This window comes from Asterias amurensis, chromosome 8 (genome assembly GCF_032118995.1).
Source record: "Asterias amurensis chromosome 8, ASM3211899v1".
Classification (NCBI taxonomy): Eukaryota; Metazoa; Echinodermata; class Asteroidea; order Forcipulatida; family Asteriidae; genus Asterias; species Asterias amurensis.
Window position 1 is genome coordinate 15,585,578 of NC_092655.1, and position 26,240 is coordinate 15,611,817.

General features: G+C 40.2%; 1 protein-coding gene across 3 annotated transcripts in view; it reads right to left on the reverse strand.

The window, feature by feature from the left end:
- The window catches only part of LOC139940460 (probable JmjC domain-containing histone demethylation protein 2C), a 176,616-nt gene that overhangs the window by 7,636 nt on the left and 142,740 nt on the right, over nucleotides 1-26,240 (reverse strand). For all 3 annotated transcript variants that reach the window (XM_071936722.1, XM_071936723.1, XM_071936724.1), the window contains 9 exons: nucleotides 25,822-26,004; nucleotides 19,157-19,315; nucleotides 8,221-10,368; nucleotides 5,489-5,573; nucleotides 3,296-3,485; nucleotides 2,670-2,884; nucleotides 1,534-1,686; nucleotides 921-1,022; nucleotides 94-227 (listed from right to left, as the gene is read on the reverse strand). In XM_071936722.1, the coding sequence (XP_071792823.1) occupies nucleotides 94-227; nucleotides 921-1,022; nucleotides 1,534-1,686; nucleotides 2,670-2,884; nucleotides 3,296-3,485; nucleotides 5,489-5,573; nucleotides 8,221-10,368; nucleotides 19,157-19,315; nucleotides 25,822-26,004 (3,369 nt within the window). The remainder of the gene's footprint in view (nucleotides 1-93; nucleotides 228-920; nucleotides 1,023-1,533; nucleotides 1,687-2,669; nucleotides 2,885-3,295; nucleotides 3,486-5,488; nucleotides 5,574-8,220; nucleotides 10,369-19,156; nucleotides 19,316-25,821; nucleotides 26,005-26,240) is intronic.

Here is a 26,240-nt window from a genome sequence, read left to right on the forward strand (position 1 = left end):
GGCAAGGAGGTAATCGCCTTTGTTGCCTCCGTGAAGTATCAGGCCTGATTAAATAAACAAATAAATAAACAAACAGACAGCCAGACAACTCACCGGTGAGACACCATTTATGGCAGGCACTTTGTCGGGTGAGTTGACCTCTCTTGACCTCTTGCTACAAGGACAGGAGGCAGCGATGTTCCACTTATTTCGCATCTGATGAACAAGCATCCCGACATCCCAAAGAGCTGCAAGAAAAATCAACATACCTTTGAAATAATACATTCACATCTTAATTTCAACAGGAGATTTTAAAGGAATGCAGCCTCTCTGGATTCTAAATGTCGTAAAAACCCAAAGCAACAGTGTACCTTCTGAAGTTTAGAGCTGGGATCAAATTTCTTGGCTCTGCTTACCGCATAGATCTGCATTTCAGGGCCCAATTTTATAGAGCTGTTTAAGCACAAAAATCCTGCTTAAAATACTTTCGGAACAGAAAAAAAAAAAAAAAAAATTCACAAATTTACAAATTCTGGATTTATAGTAAACACATGTCATGACACAGCGAAATGTGCAAAAACACGAGTGGGTTTTCCCGTTATTTTCTCCCGGCTCCGATGACCGGTTGAGCCTAAATTTTCACAGGTTTGTTGTTTTATATATAAGTTTGTGATACACGAAGTGTGGGCCTTTGAACAATACTGTTTACCGAAAGTGTCCAATGGCTGTAAATCTCAAGTTTTTAGCATATGTGAAGTAACCATTTTGCACGTCAGTTACGTACATGCATACGTCAAACGTGAGCATGAAATAAACCCTAAATGGTGACGTCTCCTAGAAACAACACAATTTGTTGACGTTCACTTTCAACGTGCAGCTAAACCCCCACTAATATGAGGATGGGGAATTGGTAAGAAGAGAGCAAGGAGTAATAATCTTACCAGAGCCAGGGATGATTTGGGTCAGGATGAGGCTGTCCAGCTGATGAGGTTGATCCTTGATGCATTTCAGCCACACCAGGCTTGGTCTCGATTTACCCTTGACTGGAAAGACAAACAAATCAAAGGGCTGTCAAATAACACTGCTTAGGAGGCTAAGCTGGGCCGTAGCACCTTTAAAACCACTACATAATTGGGTCCCAGAATTCATAACTTTCAATAACCTCTCTTGCTGTATAAATGTAGATACTAAGCGCCTTGAGTACCTTGTTGTTAGATACATGCGCTATGTAAGACTTCGATATCACAGCCTAAGCCAACTTGGTGTGCATTGTGGCGTCTGTAACCAATTGGTTACAGACGCCACAATGCAACAGGTTGACCTGTTTTGATAGTTGGCCAGTGATTATCCAATGGACAATTCAACTGAAATAGTTTTGGTTATGACTGCCAAAACGCACCCTTGATGTCCTGTCATTTTGAACCCCAAAGCCCCAAAACACAGTGCTAGAGAAGTAAATAAAAAACATTACTTATTACATCTAGAGAAAAGCAATTTTGTTTTCCAGTCCGAATTCAGAAAAAAAAAAGTCTGAAATTTGGCGGGTAAACTTACCTTTGGTGACAGGGTTCTTCTTCTGCTTGTAGCAATCTAAACACACCACAAAGCCACACTTTGGACAGGTCCAATGAATGTTGAATAACGTCGTGTCGCACGTATCGCACATCTCCCTTACACCTGTCACGGCTCTCTTCCACGCTATCTTGTCTGTAGATAAAATAAATACAAAACATTTCAGGCAAAGGTTACAGCCAAGTCCTTGTTTCTCTTTACCCTTAGATGTAATTTTACTTCCAAAATGGCAAGCAAGCAGACATCAGCTATGTGTGACTTTGGAGCCAGGGGGTCAATACCAAACAGGACCTCAATTGAACATCAATCTTTCTCAACAGTGGTCCGCTGGCCAAATGGCAGTTAAAACACCAGAGGACTAGTCAAAATTCACTCCAAGTGGTCCGGCTGGATAGTTCAGTGTTAGAGAGCATTCCTCATTTGAAATATGGACTAATGAAGATGCTGGAAAACTATTTAAAGACACTGGACACTTTTGGTAATTGTCAAAGACCAGTCTTCTCACTTGCTGCATCACAACATATACATAAAAAAAAAAAAACTAAAAATTTTAGCTCAATTGGTCGTTGAAGTTGCGAGAAAATAATGAAAGGAAAAAACACCCTTGTCACATGAAGTCGTGTGCTTTCAGATGCTTGATTTCAAGACCTCAAATTCTAATTCTGAGGTCTTGAAATCAATTTCGTGGAAAATTACTTCTTTTTCCAAAACTACTCTACTTCAATGGGAGCGTTTCTCACAATGTTTTATACTATCAACCTCTCCCCATTACTCGTTAACAAGTAAGGTTTTATGCTTAGTTATGCATAGTTAATTCCTAGTTATTAATTTATTATTTGCTTTTAGTTTATTTTGTTTTTCTGTATAATTTAATACACTTTAGATTTGTTAAATTTCTATGTACTGTCTAATTCTCACAATTGTTTTGTTTTCTCAACAAGAGTACGAAATAAACGTGTATTGAAATGAAATGAAATGCTAATAATTATTTTGAGTAATTACCAATAGTGTCCACTGGCTTTAAATGATTAGTTAACTGATGCAGCTGGCCAGTCACTAAAAATGTTAGCGGCAAACCCTGATGAACCCATGATGCTTTGACTAAAAAAAAGACTGACCTGGTGTTGAGCTCCAAGACTGGGCCTGATGCTCTTGCTCCACCAGCTCACAGAACTGATCCCCGACCTTCTTCAAGATGTACTTGGACGTCTCAATGTCTAGTTGGCAATCAGCATCGGGGTAAGGCAACCATGGGGTCAGATCTTCCGGTTGACAATGGCTCGGCTCCGAGAAACCAGCTATGGTCAGGTTACCGTTCTTGGAATATCGCAATCTGTACGGACAAGAAACGAGAAAAAAAATATTTATAAAGAGAAGTCACCTCAATTCACTAAAGCTAAAGTAGTTTATGAAAAATGAGTGAAACAAGTCACGAAAATAATTTTCGTCTCACTGAGCGGAAAAATACTTTAGCATGTAAAACAGAATTACCAGTTATGGTAATATACCATCTGCCGACTACGTTTTACATCTAAAATTGTGACAAACATTTTTGTGACATTGTTTTACTCATTTCTCTAAAACTACAGTACCTCAGCAAGTAATATTTTAAGGTAAGCTTTCTTCTATCCTTATCTTCGAATGATTTAAGTTTTATGTAAATCTGTGGACTTTGTGTTTTGTGCAACAAAAAGTACCCAAATACTTTAAAATTGAATATATTTAAATTTGCAAAATATCTTACCTTCTAAATGCATAGAACCGGCAGAAAATATTCATCTTGGACTGTTTAGAGCTGGGTTTCATGCGACACTCCCGGCACTTCATCAGGCTAGGCGTTACGGCGCAGCAGGCCCCATCCTGCAAGAACGGCTCACCAGATTTCTTCAGCTTGGCGATGGAGGGTTTGATAAGGGCACGGGACACGTTGAGGGCTGTTGGTTGGCAAGAGGAATCATAGCATGAGTTGAACTGAATTTAATTTTATTAAAATTACATTCTTTGTGACCAGAGTCTTCAGGAACTTTTGAGGCTCAGTGGTGATGGAAGCTTTTTCATGAACCAAAATTTAATACAAACTATGCAGCCAGTAAGTACAGGTTTAAGATAAACACAAATAAAACAACAGCAGTGTTCTCCCTTAACAGTGGTTCAAATGCCAGTTACAGGCAGTGGACACTATTGGTAGTTACTCAAAATAGTTATTAGTCTAAAACCCTTCTTGATAACGAGTAATGGGAACCTGTTGGTAGTATAACAAATTGTGAGAAACCGCTCGCTCTGAAGTAACGTAGTTTTCAAGAGTAATTTTTGCACGAATTTGATTTAGAGACCTCAGATTTAGAATTTGAGGTTTCGAAATCAAGCATCTGAAAGCACACAACTGCTTGTGACAAGGGTGTTTTTTCTTCCATTATTATAACTCGCAACTTCGACGACCAATTGAGTTCAAATTTTCACAGGTTTGTTATTTTATGCATATGTTGTGATACAGCAAGTGACAATTACCAATAGTGTCCAGTGTCTTTAAAACACCTTTTTGGTCCAGCTGGCTTGCTCTGTGTTGAAAAGTATCCCTATTTCATATTAAATATTGACAAGTAAAACTGCTGCCAGCTAAATTAATTTAGGTCCAACATGAAAACAAAAACAAAAACTAGACTATTACAAAAATTCGGGATAATATATCAATGGTTTCTGGAAGAGTAGAATCATAAAAAAAACCAAAAAAACGCCAGTATTAACAATCGATGAGCTTTTGGACAAAGAAAGTTTTTATTTTTTACAACAATCAACAATCCAGATGAAGTTATTAAATGAATCATTTCTGTTTTTATTTTATTTTCAATGATTACTGTCCAGTAGTCAACCTTTCACTGCACTGTAGCGTGTACCCATAATAAATACATGCGCATACATACAATGGCCTTGTTATCAAATCGAATTTTCAATACAAGCGTACCGCGGAGGGAGAGACAGTTGTTGTTTGTAATGATTTACAGGGTTGATTAAGCCAATACATGACAAAGGTAGGCCATGAGACAGTCTGATTACTACCCTAATGAGTTGCATAGATCAGAATGACCTTGTACGGTATTCAGCATGCTCCACGCATCTCTCTAGCCTTAAAGGCAGTGGACACTATTGGTAATTACTCAAAATAATTATTAGCATAAAACCTTACTTGGTGACGAGTAATGGGGAGAGGTTGATAGTATAAAACATTGTGAGAATAGCTCCCTCTGAAGTGACATAGTTTTCGAGAAAGAAGTAATCATCCACAAATTTGATTTCGAGACCTCAGATTTAGAATTTGAGGTCTCGAAATCAACCATCTAAATGCACACAATTTCGTGTGACAAGGGTGTTTTTTCTTTCATTATTATCTCACAGCTTCGACGACCAATTGAGCTGAAATTTTCACATGTTTGTTATTTTATGCATATGTTGAAATACACCAAGCGAGAAGTGACAATTACCAAAGGTGTACTGTGTCTTTCAAGACACTGGACACGTTTGGTAATTGTCAAAGATACAGTGTTCTCACTTGGTGTATCCCAACATATGCATAAACTAATAAACCTGTGAAAATTTTGGCACAAATGGTCATTGAAGTTACAAGAGACTAATGAAAGAAAAAAACACACCCTTGTTGCATAACTTTGTGTGATATCAGATGCTTAATATGCTTTAGCTGAAATCTTTTAACAACATTTTAGTGACAAAATACCTCTTTCTCAAAAACTATGTTACTTCAGAGGGTGCAGTTTCTCACAATATTTTATAGCATCAACAGCCCTCCATTGCTCATTACCAAGTAAGTTTTTATGCCAATACATATTTTGAGTAATTACCGAACATGTACAGTGCCTTTATACCTATGCTAAAACTTGATTGTATTGGTTTTGTGGATATGTTCTTTTGTTGTTTTACCCACCGTCAAATTTGTCCTTCTCCTTGCGTGCTCTCGTTACGATGCGCTTCTTCGGGGCTTGAATAAAACGGTCCATTATTGCTGGTAGCTGGAAGTGGAAGACAAAGCGCAGATATTAATGCATTAAGAACAATGGTTAATCTAAGGTAATGGAAAAGGGCAAGAGTATTCAGCCATAAATCATGAGGAAAAGCTCCTATAACTGTCAGTTAAAGTCATTTCAAGATCAAGCGTTTCACTTTGAAATATTTCACTACTTAACAAAGGTTTACAGAGCAGAATCTTTAGATTCCAGTCCGTATTAAAAAACTAATCTGTTCTCTTCTAGCCCATAAATTTCCCACTTTGTCGCATTCTTTAGAGGCGCATTGTTTCATTGAAAAATGTATCATCAATATTAATAATATTAGTATCAGATACTTGTTTTTTCACTGCATGGATTGTAACAGTAAAATATAAAAAAATAAATTTTAAACTTTTTTTTTTTTTAAAGTGCAGTGTTTCAGGGAATCTTGAATATTTACAACAACCTTTAAACAAAATTATTTTGATTTGGGTGTTGGAACTCTCTATTACTCAAATGCATTCAAGGAGCAATAGATTAATTTCAACAGTTAAATAGGTGTGTTATAAAAATGGCAAATTAATCACTAATAAATGAAATGGAGAAGGAAAAAAAAAAAAATAATAATTTTGGTCGAAACACTGCGTTATTTTTCACTGCCATGCTATGTAAACAGGTGAGGTTCAGAAATAAACTCACTTGAAACTTGACCTAGAAATGTTGAAAATAGAAACAATTTACAGTATTCCAGGACAGTTGTCATGATTGCCTGAATCCCAAGCCGACATAAAAAGTCTCTAGGTTTTGGGGGTGAAAACATCAGTTTAATAGCAGCGCAGGTAAAAAGAAAACAGAGATCACCATCTGTTACACCACATCATCCCAAACCAAAGTTGATTTACTCCAATTTCAATCCCGCATTCACTACACATCAATCACATTACTACAACATCAACATAAAGGATGAAGGTTGACAAATAACCAGGAATATATAATCACGAGCGCAACCACCACCCCCCCCCCCCACCCCTCTCCTAATAAAAAAATCAGCAACCTGAAAACCTGCTCAACAAGAAGTAGGTCAAACAGAGACTTGATTAAATTCTTGACCCAGTATTTGTAGATGGAGAGTAGTAGTCTCCAGTGCTTTGCCCAATAGCTGGGACACATCATGCCATCACCTGAGGGGGGAAAAAGAACCTCACAGGGTCCGCATTGGCCTCAACGTTGACAGATAAGTCTGATGGTTCATTATAACCCCTTAGAATAGAGAGAGGAGAGGGTGGGAGGGGGGGGGGGGGGTTATAGTCACATGCCGAGCTCCCTAATTAAATAATTTACCGAATGACCTGACGACAACTTTCGCTTCACAATGGCGTGACCACCAGCATGAAATGAAGGTATTGTGCTGGAAAGAGCCCTTTGTGCTTTTGTTCACTTTTTTTTTGCAAGCATGGACGGAGACCACTTGCTACTCCGAGTGGTGGTGTGTGTGTATGTAAACATCCGGCTTAGAGGAATATTGGATAAATTGACCTACAACCAGCCTCCCTGTGTAAGCGTGCGCGGTCTTGCTTCTCATTGGAATTTAAATCTGGGCTTTACGACACACGACCCATTTTTTCATGGTGGGATGAATAATTTCTTCTTTTTTTTGCCCTTTTTTAATGAATTTTTTCGAATCAATAGTTCACTGATTTTATCAGGCACACAAAACTTGATTGAATAATGTTTTTTCGTTCGTTTTTTCTTGTCACTTGGTGGCATGAACAGAGACACCATATGTGCTTGATTAGGTAACCCTTCAGATATTCATTATCAATGTGACATGCACTTTCTCCGTTGAGGAAATCAATTTTTATTGGGGGTAGATTTTACAGACTTTAATGGTGACTAAAAGACGGTGGGTGCAAGAAAAACAGGGGGAGTGGTAAATGTAGAAAAGGGTTGTATTTAATAATGAGCCATGTTGGATTTGATACAATGCCCTTCTTCAGTCACAATCTAATTTTAAATTACTCAGAGTGAATCAGAAATTGCCATGCCATTTTACTCAGAGTGAATCAGAAATTGCCATGCCATATGGTTCCGAGGCAAGCTTTTGCATCCTACCCTCCAGATCGACAAAGTCTAATATAAATATCCCTTGTGCAGAGCATTTCATTGAGGTCAATGTCTGGGTATTCGTCAACTCTAAATGTAAGTGAGAAAAAGCAAAGCATAAACTGGATGTACTCTCAGGCCTGTATGCTTTGTTTTTGAAACGGCAACGGCATTGTCTCCTTAGTAAAGACGAATTTCAAATCCAACCTCAAAACCGACCTATTTCAACTTTTGCATTCTCTCGTTCTGTGTAATTTTCAGTTTTGTCAAGCATATCAAGATTTCTTGCAGTTATGTTTTGCACTACGTAAGATCATCATTGTTATTAACAATCGCTTGTTTTCGAAGATGGAATTGTACCACACTTCATTCTAATGTAACTTGCAAATGGCTCACTGCTGAGCTTGGAACAAAACAGGCCTGGAATTTTAAAGAGGCCTCTGCCTACATTGCCCTGATCTTGGCCTTGGTGCTCCTTCAAAAGTTTCCCATAGACTTTACAATGAAAATGGCCTTGCCCCCTCAAAGATGAAATTCCAAGCCTGATCAGCGGAACTAGGATTCTTACCTTTAATTCATTAGTCCTCTCTCCCTCCGGTATCATGCCAAAGTTCTTGAAGCCATCGTAGTCGTTTTCCTCTTCCTTGTCCAACAGAGCATTGCCTCTCCCCTTGTTATGGTCCTTACTGCTGTCGTTGTTGTGTTTACTCTTGCGCTCGCCGGCTCCGCAGTGCTTCTTCCGTTCCCGGTGCTTCTTGGCATGCTTGGACTCTCTACTCCGCTTGGCCCGACCTTTAGAGGTAGTGGAGCTGTCAGAGCAGGTGGACGAGTTGTCAAAGTCATAGACGTGATCGGGGACGCTGCTCTTTGGAATGTCTGCAAGGGTGACGGCACTGAGGGGCTTGTTGTCGCCAGTCCGATTGTTCAGGAAGCCGGCCTGTTGCATATGGCCGTTGGGTATGGACTGGGCTACTCTCTCCTTGGTCTGGGAGTCGAGCATTTTAAGAGAGTCACTGTTGGGTGTTTTAACACCAAGCTCGTACAGTTTGCGCTCTGTTAGAGTACTGGTAGTGCCGCTGGACGGGATGAATGTAGAGGTATGACTGTCCTCTGAATGACGCTGTAGCCAAGCCTTCTTCAGGTTCACATGGCCTCCTGATCGGTTTGGAGAGGCCGTTTTGACGCTCCGACCGTCGGAGGACTCACTGCCCGTTGCCTTAGGGGAGCATGATCTGGTACTATCACTGTCTGACATAGCTCCATTATTAAACCTATCACCTAGAAATGGCATAGGGGCGTTGGGATCCAGACCCAGGCGGTACTGATCTACCTTCTCAATTTTGAGTTCGACATTTTCATTGTTCCTGGCAGCCTCGCGACTCTGAGCTTCAGCAGCTGAGCCTCCCGTTATCTGACTGTTGCGCGCGTCCATGACAAAAGTTTTGTAATAATCGCCAAAGTAGGCTCCACTCTGTTTTTGCTCCTCTGCGTTTGAGTTCAAAGCTGCACTTGCTTCCTCTCCGGCTTCAGGTTTGCCTTTGACTTTGGGACGCTTGCGGTTCGCATTCCCGCCTGATCCACCGGATTTGCGTTTTCCAGCGGGCGTCTCCGCATTTCTGGCTCCATCCGGTGACTGCTGGTAATCGCCCTGGCGGTTGACATCATTGGGTCTTAAGGCAGACATTAAGAGTGAGGTCTGTCCGGTTGGCACGGTGTAAGGGGAATGGGTTGTTGTCGACTGAGGGTAACCCGACGGGGACTTGCCGGATTTCTGCAACTCAATTGGCTGTAGAGCAGCAGCAGAGAGTTGCTGCGGAGTTTGTACGCGCAACGGGGACTGGGGCTGTAGGCCACTGTTCCGATTCGAATTCGTCATACTTTGACCTGGCTGACCGTGCAGAGGAGGTGGCTTGCCTATTGAGCTATGAGTGATGACCGGCACATTGTGGGCATTATCGCCGACTCGTAGATCCATACCCTCCTTGGCATACACCGGTTTGCCTGCCTGGGAGGTTGGATGCTGACTGGAACCTCCGGCAACCGTGTACATTGGTGGACGCCCTGAATAATCTCTAGCCTGAATAACACTCGTTATATGGGGTCCTGCTTCTCCGCCTTTGATGGGGTCCGGGTCTCTCCTCAGAGGCGGGGGTGTGGGGATATCCTTCCTGGATGCAGCTGCTGCTTTGACGGGCAACCCAGAGGTTATACTCCCTGTCCGCAGCGGGTCTGCAGTTCTCGTTAAATACGCAATGTTTTGCTTGCTATCAAGCGGCGATTTATCCCCTTCCAGTCCAGTCTTTTCTGCATTACTACCGCTAGTCATAGCATGCCTGAACGGTTGGTACCCGACCAGAGATTCACTCTTGACATGGAAGGCAGGAATGTGCTTGGACTGCTCAGTTCTTATCGGTACTCCTGAACGGGAGTCCTCATACCTTACGGGCGCCGTCCCGTAGTACGGCACCTGGCCCTCTTGCTTGGGTGTGGGCTGGTAGACCTTAAACCCGTGGCCTTCTCTGCCCCGACTCTCGTCTGTTTTCATTTTCAGGTCGATAGCCGTGTTGTGGTCCTTCTCCAGTCTCTGCAGTCTCTCACTCTCCGAGGTGCGGGCGAGGTAAGCCTTGTGGTAGAGTTGGTCCTCATGGAGGCGGGCTTGGCTATCCGATGAGTGCATCTTCAAGTAGCGGTCTCTCTCCATCTGACTCAGCGAGTGCTGGAAAAACAAAAGTAGAAACAAGATGTCATTTATAAAATAGTTCTACACTGGCTTGCCATTCATACTTCTCAAATGGTTTTAACAAATGAACATTTTAAGCGAGTCAGCACCCACTGTGCTTGTGAATTAATCGGCAATCTCCAAAAATGCAAAACTCTCATTTCTACATGGCTGGCTAACCCGCTGATGGGTACACACTAATTAACATATTAAACAATACAAATGCCTTCAAAATTTCGGCCCTGCCAATACACAAACAACAAATTAGACTGAGGAAACTCAGGAAACTGTTACATACAATGATGCATACACAGTTAAAGGAACACGTTGCCTTGGATCGGACGAGTTGGTCAAAACAAAAGCGTTTTTAACCGTTTTTTATATAATGCATATGGTTGGAAAGATGTTTTAAAAGTAGAATACAATGATCCACACAAGTTTGCCTCTAAATTGCGTGGTTTTCCTTCTACTGTGCGAACTATCACCGTCGGCCATTTATGGGAGTCAAAATTTTGACCCCCATAAATGGCCGACGTGTTAGTCGACGAGGTAAAAGGAAAACCACGCAATTTCGAGGCATGTTTGTGTGGATCATTGTATTCTACTTTTACAACATCTTTCTACCCATATGCATTTTATAAAAAACGGTTACAAACGTTTTTCAAAGACCAACTCGACCGATCCAAGGCAACGTGTTCCTTTAACATTTACAAAATTACGAACATTTATTTGATAAAATTGGCAACTGTAAAATCAAAATTCCAAGAAAAACACTACACTACTCTAGAAATGCATTCCCCTGTACTTCCTTCCCGCCCGTCGCTTCATGTTTTTCCTTCAGAAGAACTTTACGTAAATGGAACAGCTTTAAACAAAATCCTGACAGCACATAATTATTCCTGAACGGATTTGTCTGTTTGATTTGTCAGTCGTGGAGCCACCGTGATTTCCCCATGATTCAGACCGGGCCTACGAGGCAAGCCGGGGCATACAACATGTAAGATGAGAGCGCCTGGCAGTGCTCCCTTAAGCTCCAACTCTAAATCACAGCATGGCGGATTACCGATGTCATGGGGTAATGAGATGGTAACATGATCACAATGCTGGTATCAAATCACACTAGGTCTTCAGGACACGGGGGAATGAATGCATAGGGGCAATACGAGGGTGAGAGAGAACACGTGATTCTGAGTCCGCTTGGTGGAGCAGTTCGACTGACTAAACACCGCTCAACTTCTCACCACAAAACCCTCTGCAAAGTGAGTGGGATTTGAAACTTTGCATGGTGAAAATACACCACTCAACTTCTCACCACAAAACCCTCTGCAAAGTGAGTGGGATTTGAAACTTTGCATGGTGAAAATGCACTGCTCAACTTCTCACCATAAAACCCGCTTCAAAGTGAGTAGGATTTGAAACTGTGAATGGTGAAAATACACCGCTCAACTTCTCACCACAAAACCCGCTGCAAAGTGAATAGGATTTGAAACTGTGCATGGTGAAAATACACCACTCAACTTCTCACCATAAAACCCGCTGCAAACGGAGTAGGATTTGAAACTGTGCATGGTGAAAATACACCACTCATCTTCTCACCACAAAACCCGCTGCAAACGGAGTAGGATTTGAAACTGTGCATGGTGAAAATACACCGCTCAACTTCTCACCACAAAACCCGCTGCAAAGTGAGTAGGATTTGAAACTTTGCATGGTGAAAATACACCGCTCAACTTCTCACCACAAAACCCTCTGCAAAGTTAGTGGGATTTGAAACTTTGCCTGGTAAAAATACGATATAACAAGGTTTGCTGTAGCACCATGTTATGCTAATCTCTAAATGAGTACGGGTGGTTCTGCATAGTGGTTTTTTATAACATTTTTTCTTTAAGGATTTTGTTGATGAGAAACATCCCCTTATCAAATTAGTTTTGCAGCTGGCAAATTGATGTTTGTTAATTTTTATCTCCTGAAAACATGAAGGAGTGTTTTGAAAATGAGGTGAAGGTTAACCAATGACAGTTAGCAATAATCAGTCTCTATATACATAATCTATGAAGGTCTATCCGTTACAGGGCCCAATTTCATAAAGCCTGTAAGCACAAAAACTTGCTAAGCACAAAAACAGTCTTGCTCAGAAGTGACAGTTTACCAAAATTTTCTGCTTAACAGCTTTACTAAATTGGGAATCCTGTTGGTTATAGCACATGGAGGTACAAATTTAGTGTCAACTAGCACAAGATTCACTTTCTATAAAAAGTGCAAGTGCAATTCCTGCAAGATTCTGTAATGCTTGCCAGATAAAAAGTCGGCGGAGGAAAAAAAAAAGAGAAGGGTTGAGTATGTTTTTTCTGTGACAATCCAATCCACAAGTATTGATTCGTCTCTCTCACAAGGCGTCAGTGTGAACGGAGTTTACAACGTAAAGGGTGTTTATCCTGGCCACTGACAGCTGCAAGAAAAACCCCTCACATCTCTAACATCCTCCAAACCCCCTCGTACACACAATGAATGAAATCGCAGCAGGAAGGCAAAGAGAGACTCCTTGTTGAATAGTGTTAAAGGCACTGCTGTCGATTTCGCAAAACTCTTCCGAACTTAGGATTAATCTTGGGACTTACGACGAGTTAAGTTCTGTATCCATAGACGTTAGGGAGCATTTTACCCATCCCAAGTAAAGAAGAGTTACTCATCCTAACTGGACGATAGGATTGATCTCAGCATTTTGTTAAATCGGCTGCTAGACACGGTTGGTAAGTACTCAAAATATATATTAGCGTAAGATCATGTGTGGTAGTGAGCAATGGAGAGCTGTTGATAGTATAAAACATTGTCAGAAACAACTCCCTCTGAAGTAGCGTAGTTTTTGAGAAAGAGGTAATTTCTCACTTCGATGACCGATTGAGCCCAAATTTTCACAGGTTTGTTAATTTTATGCAGATGTTGGTACACACCAAGTGAGAATACTGGTCTTTGACAATTACCAAACGTGTCCAGCCGTCGATTTCACCAAACTCTTCCTAACTTATGATTAAGTTAAAGGGAGTGGACACTATTGGTAATTGTCAAAGACTAGCTTTCACAGTTGGTGTATCTCAACATATGCAGAAAATAACAAACCTGTGAAAATTTGACCTCAATCGGTCATTAAAGTTGCGAGATAATAATGAAAGAAGAAAACACCCTTGTCACACGAAGTTGTGTGCGTTTTGATGGTTGATTTCGAGACCTCAAGTTCTAAACTTGAGGTCTCGAAATCAAATTCGTGGAAAATTACTTCTTTCTCCAAAACTATGGCACTTCAGAGGGAGCTGTTTCTCACAATGTTTTATACCACCAACCTCTCCCTATTACTTGTCACCAAGAAAGGTTTTATGCTAATAATTATTTTGAGTAATTACCAATAGTGTCCACTGCCTTTAAGTTCCGTACCCATAGACATTAGAAGCATGAAACCCATCCTTACTTCTGTCCTGACTCGAGATAGGATTAATCTTAGCGTTTCGTGAAATTGGCTGCGGTGCCTTTAAAGACTGAAATACGAAGTGGTTGAAGGAATTGCAGAACATAGAACTCCCCTCTTCATTGTCGTTTAGAGTCGCAGAGTGCTACACACCTCAGACAAGGCGGCAGACTGTCTGTGGCCGCCTCTCAAAAAACAAAACACTCGTTGTATTCACAGATCCATTAGTTAAACAAAAATGTCCGTGCTCACCAGTGAGAAAAACTTCATAGAGAAAACAAACAGGTATTCAATTTCATTTTTTTTTTCTTCTTCTTAAGAAGAAAAAATATGAGGATTGGGCTTTGAATTTAAACTTCTTCTTTTCTTTATTACGGGGGGTGGGGGGGGGGGGGGGTCGGTGGTCGGTGGTCACCACAGAGAGGACAATTTCAGGAAGCAAATCATTACAAAAAGTCTGGTAATCATAATTTGGTTATGCTTAGCTATTTTTTGTGCTTAATTAATCGGCTCTGAGCCCAGTTTCACAGAGCTGCTAAACAGCCAATTTTGTGCTTACTGCGTACCGTAAGCACACGGAAAAGGCATGCTAACTTTGTGGTGCTTTCTGCACGAAAATGAATGACATCACAATGCAAATCCACGGTGAACGCACAAGACAGCCGCCTAATTTTCTTGCTAACTTGTGAAATACGCTTACACCTTCATTTCTGCTACAGTATAAGCATGAAAATTTGCTTACCGTTAAGCATCGCTATGAAATCAGGCCCTGATGGGATTGGATCAAACAAACCCACATGACAAAATGTCTTTATCTCATCATAAATGCAAACCACATCCCCCCCTGATGCCCAAAACCCCTGGAGTAAACCTAGCACAGACAGTGAAGCACCTAAGCCATAACTCCCCATGGCATTCTAAGCACTTAAGATGTTGTCTTGTCTGCTTGTCAGTGCTGTGCGAAGAGGCTTTCTTATTTTAGTCAAGGAGGTTTTGAGCATGGCAAGTAAAGTATGAGAAATCATAATCAAATCTACATAGCTAATCAGGACTGGAAACTGTGCCAGACAAACCTATAAGAGGGGTGGTGCATTCAATTTATTAACAGGCCTATAATTTCATGGAGGCCACAGCCTCTGTTGCTTTTGTCATGGCCTTGAAATTGTTTCAAATGGAAGTTCCCGCTAACCCGTGCAATACGCTTGCCATAAGCACGGAATTCCCTGCTACCATAAGCGCCGATTCTGTGCTTACGGTAAGCAGAGCCATGAAATTGGGCCCTGTATGCTCACTTGGTGTACCTCAACATATGCATAAAACAACATCTGTAAAATTTGAAAACCCTGTCTACAATCCAGAAGACACTCAGAAGCACACTGATCTAAACGCTGACAACGTTTGGACAGATTCTGTCTACGGTCCTGCCCTTCCCCATGTGACCAACATTGCCCAATCAAGTCAACAGCCCTCACCATGTGACCAACCAATCAAATCCTATCCCCTCCACCGTGACCAACATCACCCAATCAAGTCTCCTGCCCTTCCCCCCATGTGACAAACATCACCCAATCAAGTCCCCTGCCCTTCCCCCCATGTGACCAACATCACCCAATTAAGTCCCCTGCTCTCCCCCATGTGACCAACATCACCCAATCAAGTCTGAGATTGCTTGCATTAAACCCAAGCCTCCTACATGAAGGGGGACATGAGACCTTTTTCTCATCCATCACCATGAAGCAATTGATCTAGTCTCCATTGATTTCCATGTGATCCTGCCCTCATTCCCTCCTTAGGTTGTCTCTTTGTCCAGTGGCAGTAGAAGATACTGCTACTCTAGTAGACCGCAGATCAACATGTCACTTGCCAACCCCCAGAGTCCCTGGGCCAATACGCACAAACACTAAAAGCACTGCCCACCAGTATCGACTTCTTAAAGGCTGTGTGCCATACTATCTTGTTAATGTCATATAAAAGTTTGTAATTAACAAAGAACAATTTAATTTGTCTGCAGATGTTCACAATAAAACCAAGAAAACGTCAAGAAAACGATGGTTGCACATCACAAGGTGGTTGCATGTCAATGCAGGAAGAATGATCCTAAATGGGAAAGCTCAATCTAATGCATTACCCGGTAGCACTTCTCAGATTCAAATTTTTGGGGCATAAAACTGTTATCTTTTGACATAAACTCATTACCTCGAAGTGAAACTTTCTCAGAATGCTTTATACTATCAAAAGCTGATTTATGCCTCTTACCAAAGGTTTCTATTGCCATTTGTTTATAGAGTGATTAACACACTGTGTACATTCCCTTTCAGTAAAACTATTCAACAGGCTGCCACCATATTTGTCATGTTCCAAATGTTCAATTAGCAATATGGACTAGTGATTCTCCTCATACAAACAATGGGATCTGACTATTTTTTTTGCCAAATGGAAGCCTCATATGCGGTGAAAATTTTATTTGAAGGAGGGGGGGGGGGGGGAATAAAAACAAGATGACTGCACTGTGATGAAAGTCTACTGGGGATTTATTTTTTTTTAACCAATAAAAAAAAGCAGTCAAATAATTCAGAATTATTTTACATAACCAAGTACTTTTTTGTCTTATTTTTTTTTCTTTTAAGTTGGCCACACTATACATCCTAAATAATTATACCATAGAGAAAGATTATACCCAGGACGGGAGAAGAAGAAACTCGCTCCAGACAGACAGACAGACTCACAGCACGGCAGATGAGAAACGGTTCCCTCCGTCTATTGTATCCCCTTAGCCACACGGGGAATCCTTAGCCGGAAATAATGAAGTCGCGAGGGATTTGGGCAAGAGTGCTGGAGACGGCATTATCACCATCTCTTTACAAATAAAAGCGAATTGATCACAACTCATCAATTCAGCGTCAACATGTTGTCGCGGATTCTGATCCCCCCTTTTTTTTTTTTCCTCCTTTTTTTTCAAACTTAAAATCTCACCGGCCATTGTCTAGTCTTCCCTCAAAGCAAAGCTGACATTTAAAGGACTTTTGTCAGATATTTTTGTATGTGTATAACCTTTAGGGAACAAAAGAACTTGGAGAGAAAGGCGGGCACTGTCTACAGGGAGGGAAAGACAGATGAAGTCAGACAAACATTTATAGAAATATTAAAAACGTCTTGTGAATTTTGTTCACCATTATAGACACCGATGACAATCATGTTGAAGAAGAGAAAAAAATCCATGAACACTCTAACCACATTAGGATGTTCTCTCACACCCACCCTCCCCCCATCATTCTTCAAGGTTAGGGTTTGGGTACTTATGGTTCGAAACAACACAAAAAACTTCCACAGATTTACATAAAACAGACATGGTTTAAAGATAATGATGGTAGAAAGCTTGTCTTAAAATATTAATTGCTGAGGTGCTGTAGTTTTTGAGAATTAATACAAAAACTATTTTAGCATGTACAACGATTTTACATGACTCTCCTGAAAACATTGCTCTGAGATTTTTATATATATTTTTTTTCTTCGAAATCTTGACGACTAATGAAGCTGCAACTTCTACAGGCAAACTAAATGACATAGGCCTACATCTTCATTCACAGTGACTAGGGATTCATGTCACTGCCAACAAAATTGATCTACAAAAGTTATCAAAACCCTTTAAAACTCACACTTTGTATTTTGTGCTTTTATGCCCGGCATGAGGACTTCAAGTGTTTATAAAACAGCATCTTCAAGTACCCCCAAGAGTGCAGTGCAAGCACAACACAACCACCATCTCTCCAACATGAGATTAACACCAGGGATAAATCGATCCCGAACCCCCCCCCTCCTCCTCCTCCTCCCAGCACCCACCCCCTTAAGAAATATGTCTCCAATGTCATGGGAAGGTTGAGTTATAAAGCTTGAATCATGCATCATGTTTTGAAGGAGCTTGTGTGCAGCAGCGAGGTCTGATCGCATTTCAGACCAGTCCTCTCAATATTTAGGCCAATCTATTAGGCCAAGTACAAAATAAATAATGTTTAGCGTCCCCGTCTGCTTCCTTTTGTGAGGCAGCCTCTCTATTTCTCGTTTATTTTATGGGAAAACAATATTCCCCAAATTTCCCCCATCAAAAAGATGAATTTAAATGATCTCATACAATTTTTTTGTTTCAGCCAAGCCGATTGTCTTTAAAATGTGTTTGGAGTCCATTTTGTGAGGGAAGGGAGAAAAAAAAAAAAGACGCCTCATACCTTTATTGCAAAACGTCAGGACGCTGAACATGTTTTTTGTTTAACTTGGCCTTACTCCAGTGTGTGGCTCTGTGCCCCTCAGCTCATTGTAAACTATCTAGACCAAGCAATGCACGTCAGACTCCGGCCTGACACATTTTCTCTACCCCCCCCCCCCTTTCAATGACATGAGGAAATCGGCCGGGATGATGTGTTTCTTAGTTGCTATAGGGACTCTTGTGCTTCATATTCTTCTTCTTCTCCATGGCACACCCAAGTCATGAGAGCAGACAGATGTTAGGAAAAGCACAATGAGGGCAAACCTTTAAGATGATTCAGAAACTACATCAACAAATGGAGAGACACGGGAGAGTACAGTGCTTCTAAGTGGTCAAGCAAAACAGATTGTCAAAACACTCAACACAACAATTGCCTAAGAATTAGAACACATCCTAAAATAAAAACATTTTTAAGCACAACAAAAACATTCGCAAGGATGTTTTCAAAAGAACCTCAAGGAATATCAAGAAAACAAAATTTAAAAGGCATTTATCAAAACCATTTTTTTAAGCATTTAACATTCAGCAGAGTTAAATACATTTTTTGTATATCTGCTGGTAACTGAACGCAATCGACCACCAAGCTAGCTTGTACCAATGGCAGATTCCTACAGGGCAGATACATTACTAAAAGTGTAGCACTTGTTCGAGTGGTGGTTTATGTCAGTGCACTTTCGATTGTCCATTAGTACTACTCACAACATATGCAGTCTCTACCATTAATCTATACTAGCGCTTTAAAACAAGTCTAGTCATCAACTCAATGTGTATGGACACATAACTGACCTTTCTTGTGTTGTAGTCTCCATTCAAACTCACCCCCATTAGTACTACTCATAGCCTATACAGCAGTCTCTACCATTAATCTATAAGAGCTTTGAAATAAGTCTAGTCATCAACTCAATGTGTATGGATACATACCTGACCTTTCTCAGGTTGTAGCCTCCAGTCAAACTCACCCCCATTAGTACTACTCATAGCCTATAATGCAGTCTCTACCATTAATCTATAAGAGCTTCGAAATAAGTCTAGTCATCAACTCAATGTGTATGGATAGTACATACCTGTCCTTTGTCCGGCTGTAGTCTCCGTTCAAGCTCTCGCTCCCTCTGTTGCTGGAGTTGTTTCAACTCCTTGTCTCGCTGTAATCTCTGCCATTCCAGCTCTTTTTCTTCTCGTTCTCGCCTTGTCCTCTCCTCCGGGTCAAACTTGTCTGATGACAACTGAAAAAGCAAAAAAAAATAACCACCATTAAGAGTAATTCTCTACTTTGCTTTTCCAATTTTGGGTGTTCACCAAAAAAATTTACAAAAAGTTACACAAAACATGTTGTGAGATATATTATTTTGGATTGGTATTAATTTTTATTTTATTTAAAGAGAAGAAAAAAGAAAAGGAAAAAAGAAAAAAAAGAAGAAGAAAGTTTCTATCAAAATCGAGCCATGCAACTTCAAGCGATCATATTGTTTTTAAGTCAGATGGTAGCAATGAATTTAAGGGGTATAAATAATTGACTTTTAAGTGACACTTTGCTTCGCTAAATTTCCCCTCAAGCAAAGTTACACTAATTCCCTTTTTTATACGACAGGTTTGTCTCATTCATTGGGGAGTTTAAGATTTAAGAGTTTAAGTTCAACAACTGGCATTTTGATTAACTTTGGATTTCTTTGAATAATCCAGCTGATGATCTCTCCAAAACTTAAATCAACTATTTATCCACTGCAAGAGTTTCCCTGATATTTGCATTTTAAAATCCAAAACACGTTTGACATATCAGTAATTATTTACACAAGCTTTTATCGTTTCAATAACAGTTTCACCGAAAAAATCCCTGAAGTAATGAAAGGAAATTAGGAGTCCCCAGATCTGTCTGCGTAAGTTAACAATTTGCATGAATTACTGCGTCCGTTAAACCAAAAATACAAGGGGCCACAGATTCATTGCCAGATCACAGAATAATTGCCCAACAAAAGATTCATTGATTGATCACAGATTCATTGCCCAATCACAGATTCATTGCCCGATCACAGATCCATTGCCAGATTACAGATCCATTGCCCGATCACAGATCCAGTGCCCAATCACAGATTCATTGCCCGATCACAGATCCATTGCCCAACCAAAGATTCATTGACCGATCACAGATTCATTGCCCGATCACAGATCCATTGCCCGATCACAGATCCATTGCCCGATCACAGATTCATTGCCCAATCACAGATTCATTGCCCAATCACAGATTCATATTACCGATCACAGCTTAATTGCCCGATCAGTTCATTGGCCAATCTCAGATCCATTGCCCAATCACAGATTCAGTATCCCTTTAAAGACAAGGTATATGTTTGGTTTTCAGAACCGTTCGATTGTTTTCATCCTATATGAATAGGGTGGTCGCTTTTTTTTAGATATCGCCCAAAAACCAGAGCGGTTATGTTCACGCAGGAAGAATTATCCCTAATAGCAATACACAATCTGAGTAGCGTTACGTAGAAACCAGGATTATATTGCCATGATCTTTAAAGGAAATCGTTGCCTTGGATCGGTCGAGGTGGTCTTTGAAAAACGTTTGTAACCGTTTGTTATAAAATGCATATGGGTAGAAAGATGTTGTAAAAGTAGAATACAATGATCCACACAACCATGCCTCGAAATTGCAAAATTTTGACTCCCATAAATGGCCGACCGTGTAAGTTCGCACAGTACAAGGAAAACCTCGCAATTTCAAGGCAAATTTGTGTGGATCATTGTTTTCTACTTTTAAAATGTCTTTCCAACCATATGCATTTTATTAAAAAACGGTTACAAACGCTTTTTATAGACCAACTCGTCTGATCCAAGGCGACGTGTTCCTTTAAGAGTGATAACCAAACTGATATCTTCCCTGTAAAAGCTTCCACATAAGCTTGTTTGATTTGGAATTTGATAGTCAAAGATACAAAGAGTTATTTCTCTCAATGAATGTGGTTATGCTTAAAGCCATTGGACCCTTTCGGTTCAGAAAAAAAAAAAAAAGTTCACAGATTTACAAATAACTTACAGGGTTTACAGAAGGCAATGGTGAAAGACTTCTCTTGAAATATTATTCCATGAAATGCTTTACTTTTTGAGAAAACAGCAAAACAATACAAATTCTCGTTAACGAGAATTACGGATTTATTTTAAACACATGTCATGACACGGCGAAACGCGCCGAAAACAAGAGTAGGTTTTTCCGTTGTTTTCTCCCGACTCCGAAGACCGATTGAGCCTAAATTTTCACAGGTCTGTTATTTGTTATAGAAGTTGCGGTACACAAAGTGTGGGCCTTGGACAACACTGTTTACCGAAAGGGTCCAATGGCTTTAAATAAAAAAATTAAATAAAAACTTCTTGAATGCCAAGTATAACTTTCATAAGAAACCCTCGGAGTTTTTTTTTGTATGTCTGGCATGAAACAAGAAAAAAAAGCAAAGAAAAAACAAATACATATAAAAAGAATACCATGAAAGAAAGTGAGGGGGATCAAAATGAGATAAAAATACGCTGAATCCGACTCATATTCAGTTTTAGTGCACAAAGAGCCTGTGGTGACATTTGAGTGTGTAGAAAGCCGGCGCCAAACTGGGAATAATAATGCTCCAGCTTGCGCCTACATGTTCCTCTCAAGACATTTCAAACATTCAGGCACTCATGTGCATTGCTTTAAAGCCATTATACACTTTCGGTACAGAAAAAAAATAAAAAGTTCACAGATTTACAAATAATTTACAGGGTTTACAGAAGGTAATGGTGAAAGACTTCTCTTGAAATATTATTCAATGAAATGCTTTACTTTTTGAGAAAACATTTTAACAATATCAATTCTCGATAGCGACAATTCCGGATTTATTTTAAACACATGTCATGACACGGCGGCGAAACGTGGGACTTGGACAATACTGTTTACCGAAAGTGTCCAATGGCTTTAAAGGAAGCCATAAAGACATAACACTCAGGCACTCATGTGCATCGCTTTAAAGGAAGCCATAAAGACATAACATTCAGGCACTCATGTGCATTGCTTTAAAGGAGGCCATAGAGACATATACAAATGCAGATTTCATTTTTAAAGGCTGTAGCATTTTTTCGAGATATTGTTTTGTTATATCCACATAGAAAGAGTATGCTGTAATTGGTGTACACAATCTGTAACATTCTCTCAGATTTCTCAGATTCAAATTTTTTTGGGGAAAAAAAGATTTTATTTTTCATAACCTCAAAACTTCAAAGTAAATGATTCTCAAAAAGCTTTATACTATCGAAAGCTGCCGAACTTCTAACCAAGAAAACTGTTACTGCCATTAGTTTCAAAAATGATCACCAAATATATACCTTCCCTTTAAATGATTCCTGACAACATGATGATGATGTGCATGCAACTTTGTAATTTTCTAAAGTGAAGAAGAAAAAGGAGGGGAACACTACTCTTAACACATTATTTTCCAGTTTCCTTAACGCTTTTAAAGACACTGGACACTATTGGTAATTGTCAAAGACCAGTCTTCTCACTTGGTATATCTCAACATATGGATAAAATAACAAACCTGTGAAAATTTGAGCTCAATTGGTCGTCGAAGTTGCGAGATAATAATGAAAGAAAAAACACCCTTGTCACACAAAGTTGTGTGCTTTCAGATGCTTGATTTCGAGACCTCAAAGTCTAATTCTGAGGTCTCAAAATAAAATTTGTGGAAAATTACTTCTTTCTAGAAAACTACGTTACTTCAGAGGGAGCCGTTTCTCACAATGTTTTATACTCCCCATTACTCGTTACCAAGTAAGGTTTTATGCTAATAATTATTTTGAGTAATAACCAAATGTCCACTGCCATTAAGAAGAAACAAAAAGATAAAATCAGCTTATCAACTGAAAAGATGCACCCGTGCAAAAACACCCAACAGTAACAACAGTTTTCTAAGAATGTTTTATAATCTGCTTCAGCGGTTTGTTTAGTCCATTTATAGCACTATCGATTTTGCGTTTAGTTGAGAGAGAAAAATATGACTTCAACAACACTCGCCCTGACCCCCTAAGACAAGCCAGGTAAATGCATGTTGATACAGCTGCCTCCCCGCATGGCAATGAGCACACGAAGGACAACAAGGCCTGCCTCTATAACAAGTCAAAGTACATACACTCCGAAATGCCCCGATAGCGATCTCTTTGACACACGTATGGGGGTTGGCAATTAATGTCATTAGTTAGGAACAACGAGGGGGGGAAAACATAGGAATTACTCAGAATAATGTTTGGAAACTGCTAAGTTATCATTTTGAACAGTGGGTGGATTGGCGTTTCTTGCTCAAATAAATATTGACAAAATGACCATTTGATTGAAGTAAATCTATTTAAAATGAGATAAAAACTTGTTTTTAAAGTGATTAATCATTCATTTACTAATATAAACCTCCCCTTTCAAGAAATCAATTTTTTGAAATTAAAGTTGTTGTCGGTTACTTTTTTTGGGGGGGGGGGGGGACACAGCATGGCAGAAAGTGCATGGGGGAAAAAAATTCTCGACTGAAATTAAAACCAGACATTCGTCAAGGACAGCTCAGCCAAAACTGAGTCAACCCAAAAGTGCAAGTACCCCTCAATACAAAAAAAATCAAAGCAAGCAATCTAGCCATCCGAATGGGACTCTTGATGCCCTGTCATATTTGCAAATTATCAGTTCAATCCCTTGTAACATTGCCAAGGAGTTGTCATCCGCTAAAACTTCCCCTCTCCCTCCCCCCCCCCCCCCCCCCTCTCCGCTCTCGTAGTCTGACCAGGCCTATTGCTGACTGGTCCCGGCACGGTTATGAGTTCAGCGGATACCCTCCGACCGACCTAGAGGCTTCATTCAGCCTTTAGAGGGGTTGCCAGTGATTACCGGCTAATTTACGCATAATCAAGAGTGACGCCAAGTGTAGGGAGGAACAGGAATGGGGCAATAGACGTTCGACTCCCTCAGCATACCGTCTGACTCATAACCCGTTAAAGCTGGGGGTATGTCCTCATGCGACTCACACACACACACACACACACACACTGCTTCAATTCAGTCTGCTTGGTACTAACCCATGCAAACCAATAAAGAAATGTCACGATCCCATGAGATTATAAAATAAAAAACATTTACCCTGGAAAAACAAGTCGATACTGTAGGTGACATTTAAATATATAATAAAAAATAAAATAAAAAAAAACAAAAAATTGCTCATACATTATTCACACAGCAAGTTTTTTTCCAACCTTTTCACAGACTGTTTTTTTTTTCGGCAGGTAATTTCAGGAAAGTATTCATCGTCGTTTCTTTATATATATTATGTAATTTTTTTCCCATATCTACAGGCTATGCGAACATCTGTCAGAGGCAGGCAATAAATGACTCTTGTCACCAAGTTAGCTTGCAGGTGTTTTTCTCATATTCTCAAGTCATCCTCTATAACCCCCCCCCCCTTTTCTTAAATGTCACCAGATACTCGGTGTGTGTACACAATCCACAAAGAAAAGAAAAATTTATTCTGCACTTTCCTTGAATGCATATGCCCAATCCAATAAACAAACGACCTCATCAAATAGCTCCGAACCCAAGACTGTGCGACTTTCAAAAAATAAAAATGCAAATTAAAACAGGTTGTAAAACACGCACCCCGCAAAGCAGCCTATAAGTACCCCAAACTGATTGATGGGTAAGTGTTACTTTTAACGCGCTCCAGTCAAAAAAACTGACAATCTTTTTGCCATCTACTAATGGTGTCCGTGTGTCTGTCTTTAGTGCTCATCAAAATTGATAACTCTCTCCGCCTCCTCCTACGCAGTACTAGGTACATCTTGAAAAAATTTCCATTCCATGTTAATCCCCTCTAGGGCATTCTCCCTGTAGTATTCTTCCCCATTATGAACTACCCGTCTCCTACTTCACGACTGCGACTCTTTAGCATCACAGAAATTAATAGATTGGTAGGGGGGGGGGGGGGGAATTTACCATCAAAGCTAAAAGACCTTTCCGACGGAACACGATACTTAACGGAGCCCAATTCATGTGCTTTTGTGAAACTTGAGATTTGTCTTAAAGACACCGCTTTAAATGATGGATGATGATATGGCTTGTTGTGAAACAGAAACCTTGAGAAAATGAAATCCCGAACTCTTTAATTTAACCCTGCTGACGATACAAAACATTGACATGGATTTGGCAAAAAGAATATATAAATTTTACTGATCTTAAAAATTAGAAACGTAAAAAACAAAAATTCTGATGTAAAATTTTACAGTTCTGGAGGTACAGACTCTGGGAAAAAACCCACTACACTACAGTAGGCGATTTCACGAAATGTTGTGCAACTGCGTAAGTCCACTTGCGCAACGTTTATGGCGTAAGTTTCGTGAAATCGGCTGCAGGTTTGAACACAATGTGGACTATTTTATATTTCTCCCTTTTGGGCCTGTGTTACTATTGGAATATTGGAAAAGAACAGGGAGAAGTCAAGACGTGCAACTTTCTAATTGCAAAAAAAAAGAGGAGGAAATGGCCCATCAAGTGTTTTTCAGTTATGTATGGCACTGTTTTGAAAAGAACAAGAGGAAATCAGCTGATCAGCTTAAAAAATGGAAGCATGCCTGGAGAATTAGAGACAAACCTGAATTCAGAAGAACAACAAACCCTGAGAAATCACATGAAGGAAAAGAAATGGGCAATTAGTTAAGTATGTGAACGTACCTGTCTTTCGAGCGGATCCTTCATAACATGGCCTTCTCTCTTGGGTATCGCCGTCCCTGTGGTGATACTTCCCACTGAGCTAGTAGGAGAGGAGGTATTGAACGAAAACGGGACTTGAAGTTTACGTAGCGACTCCTGGAAGTGGCGCTGAACGAGGGCCTGTGCATCAGTTGGAGGGTATTCCTGAAATGACATTCAGTCAAAACAGAAAAACCATTAGGTAAGGATTTCAACTACATTATGAACACTTGGCCAGACCTTGAATTACATTTTTGAGAGGGTAGGGTCATTTTCATTTTGCAAAGGGTACTTCCAGTAGAAACTCTTAAGAGTCTACAGGAAACTTTTTAGGGGGCACCAAGGCCAAGACCAGGGGCAACCGAGGCCATGTCCTGCGTGTAATTCCAGGCCTGCTTTGC